The sequence below is a fragment of the Alosa sapidissima genome, chromosome 9 (genome assembly GCF_018492685.1).
Source record: "Alosa sapidissima isolate fAloSap1 chromosome 9, fAloSap1.pri, whole genome shotgun sequence".
NCBI lineage: Eukaryota > Metazoa > Chordata > Actinopteri > Clupeiformes > Clupeidae > Alosa > Alosa sapidissima.
In genome coordinates, this window is record NC_055965.1 from 2,269,199 (window position 1) to 2,276,251 (window position 7,053).

Genomic DNA, 7,053 nt, shown 5'->3' on the forward strand with positions numbered 1-7,053 from the left:
GAGAGAGAGAGAGAGAGAGAGAGAGAGAGAGAGAGAGTGAGTGTGTGTGTGTGTGTGTATTACACAAGTGATGTTCTAAGGACAACACTACTCTCATTTGAGTATGTCATGTCTGTGCTTGTGTGTGTTTTTGTGTGTGATGTTCTAAGGACAGCACTACTCTGGTTTGAGTATATGTCTGTGCCTGCGTGTGTTTTTGTGTGTGATTGTGACAGAGAGCGTGCGAGAGGGAAGAGTGTCGTGTATGAATATTAATGGTGTAGCCCCAGTGAGCGCACAGAGGAAGAGATTGCAGGGGGGCAGACCCTGAGTGAGTGGTAATTAAGATTGCTCAATAATTCAGTGAGAGACAGAGAGGGGCCTGACTGTGTGACTCAACAGCGTTTCTCATCAACACAAACAAGAGCGGACGGTTCTTAGACTGATTTGTGAACACCACATGGGAAAAGCACAGCTCAGGAACACACAGTGATCTAGCACAGGGCTTCCCAAACTTTTCCATGACAAGGCCCCCCAAATACCACTAGGTTCTGGCCAAGGACCCCCGTGATGTGTTATTAAACCCATCGAGAATACAGCAAATGTAAAAATACATTAAGCTAATCCTAATAATTATTTTAGCCACAAACACTTCGCGATGGAGCATACAGTGTGTAAAAATTGTATTTGGGGCTCTCTGCTATATGAGAGCTATCACTCTACTATTATTCCCAGTCATTATCATGGAAAATATAATGTTCAGATATGCGACACATTATTATAATGGCATTGTATAACAACCCTCATAGTAATAGGTATATTTTAAAAATTTCAAATGAATTTATTTGTTGCTTTTATTTTTCCTTCCAACTTTCTGAGGCCCCCCTGGCACCCCCTCGTGGCCCCCACTTTGAAAACCACTGATCTAGCATGTAGGCTACATTTGGATGTTCCAGTGTTTGTCTCTGCTGTGGAAAAGTGCCACAGAACAGTAACCTGTGTTAGCGTTAGCCTGACTGTAAGTAGAATGCTCTGAAGTATGTGTCTGCTGAGCTAAGGTGACAGTCAGTCCTGGGTTTAGCCCCAACTAATCTGCATAATCCAACTATTAGGCCAAATACATCGGCCTGAGCCCCACAACTCATGCACAATCCATGGACACAAGGAGATTATCCCAACCTCTGGCTTACGCTCTCCCTTTCCTACAGGTCAGATTTTTAACACCCCCCCCCCCCCAAAAAAAAAAAAAACAGTAGCCATGAAAGGGACTCTAGATAGCTAACAAGGCTGCTCATTTTCAACCAAGTGAGAGTGTCTGGATTTGTGGATCATAACTACTTCGAGATGTTTGGACAATACTGTGCAAAGCATTTGAGATAGTGAGATAGGCTTATTAAGCTTACTTATGAGAGTTTTAGAAATTCTTTCACAAGACACCAAGCGAGCAGTTTCTAAAGCTGACTCCATCTGCTTCATCTGAGATCTTACCATGAGATGCATTGCTGTCAAAAGCATGCGAGTTGGCAGCCTTACTGGATGCCTTGTTGGATGTTTTGATGAATCCATTTGAAATCCCTTTGTCCGTCTCTGTTGCTAAGCAACAATACTGAAAGGGCATTTTCAAACATTTCCGACAAGTCTGAACATGAACATTATCTGGGTGTAGAGGCAGACAGACATGTTGTCACTTTTGGTAATTTTATTTCTTTTTTATCCACAGTTTACAATTTTATCGAAGATCCATGGAGGTGCAACTGAACAAGCTCAACAATGACATCACATGTTATCAACACCATGACCCATAGCGATAGAAAAAAGAAAATCAAAGATTTTGGGCTATTTTCAGGCACTTTACAACCATTCGTAATATAATTTGTGAGGCATGGCTGAGAGTTAGCAGCCAAAACATCGTTAAATACACACGTGTAAGGGCTTAGTCTCCTCTCACACACTTTTCTTTTCATTCTTATTGTTTGTACATTCAAGGTAATAAATACAATTTGGCTTTTGCTGGGGACTAACCGAAGGTAATGGATGGCTGATTGATGAGATTAGGTGGAATCATCCATGTGTACTGAGGGCCTATTGTCTTGATAAGCCTGCATTACCTTAGATAACAAACATGTACGTACATTGATTTTTTCTGAGTGCCATTCAGTTACGTAACATTACCAGCACAATCGACATGTTCCTGGGCATACCCAGGACCTATAGAGGGCGGCTCATTACAAGTTTATTACAACACTGCCCAAGCTTGCTTACTGTTGGAATAGCCTTGACCTAATCACAACACATCACAGCCACAATATCTGCAAACCAGCGAGTACAACCAACACAAGCTTGTGAGACTGTGACAGAAGCTTTACACATACAAGATGCACATTATAATATGGTGCTCAAACCAGTTATGGCAATGACCTATGGTTAAATATGAGTTGAGACACACACGTACACACAGGCACACGCAAGCACGCACACATTCACACACACACACACACACACACACACACACACACACACACACACACACACACATACACACACACAAACACACACACACACATACACACACACAAACACACACACACACACACACATACACACACACACACACACACACACACACACACACACACATTTTGATTTCCATTATTTTGCTGTGTATGCAAAAAACGCACTGTAGCAACACTTAAAATGGCAACTATCACACAGGAAACCTGTAGAGAACAGTACAAGCAGCAGACTAGATGAACCTTCTCAGTGCTCAGCAGCCCAGACCTGGCCGTCCCCCTCGCCAACGCACTGAGTAATTACACCAAGCTGCGACCAGGCTTCACCCATCACCCTTTAAAACACCACTAGGGTGAGATGACTACTCTGCACATCAGTATGACTGTGCTAGAAAGACTGTCAGTGTGGAGACTGAGATACGACACACAGCAATGCTCTCGTAAGGTCATTACCAGTTGTTGGTCTACTGTGGTGAATATCGAAACATCTTCCCAGCACCCCCCCACCCCCATGGGGCCTCCCCTTCCTACTGCTGTGGCCCTGAGCCTCGGGCACAGGGGTCCACTGGCTCTTTGGTGGCTCCTCCGAAAGCGTCAACGTCTCGGTCTGTCCATGGGGACACGTTTCCGAGCTTGGCTGTGCCACTGCAGCTGGCCAGGCTGGACACCTCTGTGGGGGTCAGCACTCGGTCCCACAGGTTGAACTTGGACAGTTCCCCGACCAGCGCCTGAGACGCATCGAACCGGCCGCCAAGGGTATCCTACAAACAGAACATTTGGTTACAACTATTGCAGCAGTTCATTGTAATAAACATCACACAATAAATCCTCTTATTCTAAAGGCACGTACCTGCTCCTGCCCCAAGATGAGAACACCCCCAGGTCTGATAGGATGCCAGGCAGCTAGACCTTCACCCTGGCCCTTCAGCTTGCCTCCTTGGTAGGCCTGCCACACGCCATCCCGTAAAGTCCAGCTGATACAGATGTGCTGCCAGAGGCCTACAGGGAGGGACAGGGGCAGCTGTGCCACCTGTGGAGGAGAAGACAGAGAAGCCTGAGCCTGAGACATACAGTACTTGGGAAGTGTCACTGTGTGAGCCACATGGAAAAACACCTGAGCCAGCTATGGCAACCACATCACAGCTCCAAAAGAGGGTGAGCTCAGCCAGTATGGAGGTTACAGTCTACTCTTAGCACTCCATGCAGTGTTGTTTAGAAACATTTCACTCAAATTCACTGAGTAAATAGTCCAAGATTGTCTGAGGAATTTATATAAAAAACATTCTTGCTGCTGCAATGATTCTTGAGCCTCGCAACCTTGATATGAAACAATGTTTGTTTCTTTAATGGGTTTTCTGCTAGACGCAGTCAAGTGTTCCAGTACACTGATATCTGGTAAACTGATATCTGGTTCCCTTTACACCAACCCTATATGTGTTTATGAGACGCCTGGCGGCCTGGCGGCTAATCTTACCTTGTCGTTGATGAGCAGCTCAACAGGGTTGTGGATCCCTTGGAGCAGCACCAGCTCGTTGGGCTGTTCTGGGACAGCGTAGGAGAAAGGAGTGCCGATGCCCCCCTCTGTGTGCTTCAGCCACATGCAGGCTGTGAATGCGTACATCTCAGGAATGACCTTTCTGACCATCCCATACATGTAGTTGGTACGTACTGGGAATGACAGTTTATAGCCCTCTGGGTAGCTGTAGTCTGTAAGACCTACAAGACATTGGGAGGGAGAATTCAATGAGAACTGAAATCAGCAAGCGTGTCATGTTCCTATTTATGGTTTCCATACTATCATCTCTTCAAACTGAACTCTACTAGTTTCCCTCTTGTGTCACAAGTGAATCATGAGGCGTTCTCTTACTCTGCTCCAGCTCGGCGATGCGGTTGTGGAGGGTGTTCAGTCCCTCGTCGATCTCCTTGTGGTGGCCCTGGGTCTCCTTTCGCAAGGCCTTCCTCTCCTTCTCCAGGAGCTCCATCTTCTTCTCCAGCTCCCCCTCCAGGTCCTCCACACGCCAGCTGGGCTTGCCGCTGGCCTTGATAAAGCCCTTGGTGCCCACGTCTGTGTGGTTCTGGACCGCTGGCCCTATTTCTGCCTGCTCCACAGATGGAGGTAGACACAAAAGGAAAAGAAGAAGGATCAATAAATGTATTTTGGATCTGTGGAATACTGCAGCTGCAGCTGTGTACATGAGGTGCTCCTCTCTCTCTCTCTCTCTTACGCTCTCTGCCTCTCCTCTTCTCTACACTCCATTTTACCAAACACAATCTCCACTTTGTAAAAAAAAAAAAACACCAGCCATGATGATGACAGCAAAGGCTTTGCTTACGCCAGTGCTAAGAATCCATGCTCTGACCTGCTCGGAATTCTTTCAAGGTCTCCTCCATTCGTCCCCTCATCTTTTATTTATGTGCTGAGCGGATGTGTGTGGAGGGGTGGGAGGTTGGGGGCAGCAGGTGCACGATCTCCCCCAATGAGGGATGATGGGAGAAGAGGGCAGAGAGCAGTGAAAGGGCAAGTTGTCTCACTCACACAAAGCAGTCAATCAATGCCCAGGAGCTACTGATTTTGAAGGAATTTGTTCCATGTTTTCTTTTGGCTGTAAGGGATATTTAAGTCCTTTTCAGTTTGAGGGAAGGTTTAGGATACAGTTTTGTAAGACTTTCCATTTTTGTTTTGTAAGCTTTTTCCAATGTCAAGTGAAAACATATTCTACTAAAGAGGGGTTCACCACACCACATGTCGTTATCTAAACCATACAAATAATTGATAACTGATAATTGCGTAACGACTTTCACATGTCAAATAGTGGACTGATTCACATCCTTGTGAAAGTGACAATACAAAGAAACCCACTGAAAGTAGCCGCGCTTACCTCGAGCTTTTCAATGCGATCTTTTAGCTGGAGAATGGCTTTCTCCAGTTCCTCTACAGCCCGGGCGGTTTGCAGTTGTGCTGCAGCCGATGCGCTCACGTCATCCCCGGCCATCAAGCGGCGGTTACCCGCCCAGACCCCCACGCTCCTCTCGGAGATGCTGCTGTCCTCTAGTCCACTTTCGCATTCTGAAAGCTTTCCAGTCAATTCCCCTATGGTTCTCTGGTCACTTTCTATCAGATCATTTTGCTGCATGACAGTTTGCCGTAGCTCTTCAGCAGTGGTTCTGAGATAGTTCCACTCGTCATCTGCGTAGGGGTCGTCGGCTTGTTGGTTAAAGCCTTTCGATTTACAATCTCCGACTGGAATTGGTGTACAAATAAGCCGACTGAAGGTAAATTGTTTGCGGTTCTCACCAGTCACCTCTCCAGGGCTAAGCTCGTTCAGTGTAGGAACCTCCATACCAAGGCCCAGGCCCCCTCCTTCGTATGATTCAGAACCGTGGAGAGCTCCCAGAGGGCCCGCATGCGCCACGGATCCAGGGGAGAGTGGCTGTAAAAGAGATTCCGTGGACAAAGATCGGTTGTCAGCTAGAGCTTGAGGTGCAGCAGGCGACGAACGTGAGTAAACACCGGCAATTATACAAATGGCTGCGCCGAGAAAGGCCAGAACCCCGGCGGCCACCAGGACAACAACGAACTTCATCTTAGCCAAAAAATCCAAACAAAAATCCTCAAACCAGTCAGCGTCCCTTGTGTTCTAGTAATTTCGCGTTATCAGGCAACCCGAATTCTATAGGCAATCGACGAATGAAGGCAAACACTTAATTGTAAAATGAACGCATTTAGCTCAAGACCTGTAGTGTCCAGACGCTTTCCTCGGATGGGTGCTTAGTCTCCTTCTGTGCGTTGCTAAGATGATCTCAGTAGTTACTATGGGGACTGTGAGGGTAGGCGGAGAGATGAGTACAAAGAGGAGAGAGGCTGGATGCGTCAGCCAGCAGTGAACACCACGGCAAGGATGTGAGGGGGGTGAGGGGCCAGTCAGACACTCCACTCCAAGCTTCCATTAAAAGCTGATTTCTTGTGAACTGGATTTGTGACCTGAGTTTTATTTATTGTCAATAAAGAATTATAAACTGAGACAGGCTCCAGTGTAAGCCTGCCATATGAAAGTGTCCATATTTTGGCACGAAATATTGTCAAAACATAGCGTAGGCTACAAACATGGTTTGTTTACATATAAAGATACATAGCCTACTTACTACATTGACATATTTAATCTGAGGATGGGTGATGGGTTCCAGCCTTGAGGTGAACTGAATGAATAATGAGGTGTATTCCACTGTGCAAGACAAGATGCCCTAATACAGAATTGAGAAACCATACTGAGTAGGCTAGAGTAGTAATGATGTACTAGTGGAAAACACAATGGCATAAAAGTTACAGTAGGCCTATAGCCTCATTAGAAATGTTTTTATAGGCTACTTGACACCAAAAGCTAGTTACCGATAGCCTATTCCTTTAATTTCTTCAAGAAACACTCTGAACCGCAATCATAATGTGTGGGGGCCACCATGGGGATGTGTAAAGAACTGCAAGTATAGTAAAGTATACTCTTCAGTGGGATTGGTGGATTCATGTGCCATTAGTTCAAATGGCCAAAATACAATAAAAGCGTTTGTT

The 7,053-nt window shown here is 46.0% G+C and overlaps 1 protein-coding gene across 1 annotated transcript; it reads right to left on the reverse strand.

Moving 5' to 3' along the window:
* Nucleotides 1-1,675: 1,675 nt before the first annotated feature.
* nptxrb (neuronal pentraxin receptor b) lies at nt 1,676-6,350 on the reverse strand. The gene is made up of 5 exons (XM_042103860.1): nt 5,369-6,350; nt 4,357-4,588; nt 3,964-4,205; nt 3,340-3,519; nt 1,676-3,250 (listed from the first exon to the last, which is right to left on the reverse strand). The coding sequence occupies exons 1-5, from the start codon at nt 6,071-6,073 to the stop codon at nt 3,017-3,019; spliced, it is 1,593 nt and encodes a 530-aa protein (XP_041959794.1). The 5' UTR covers nt 6,074-6,350; the 3' UTR covers nt 1,676-3,016.
* Between the last annotated feature and the right edge of the window lie 703 nt (nt 6,351-7,053).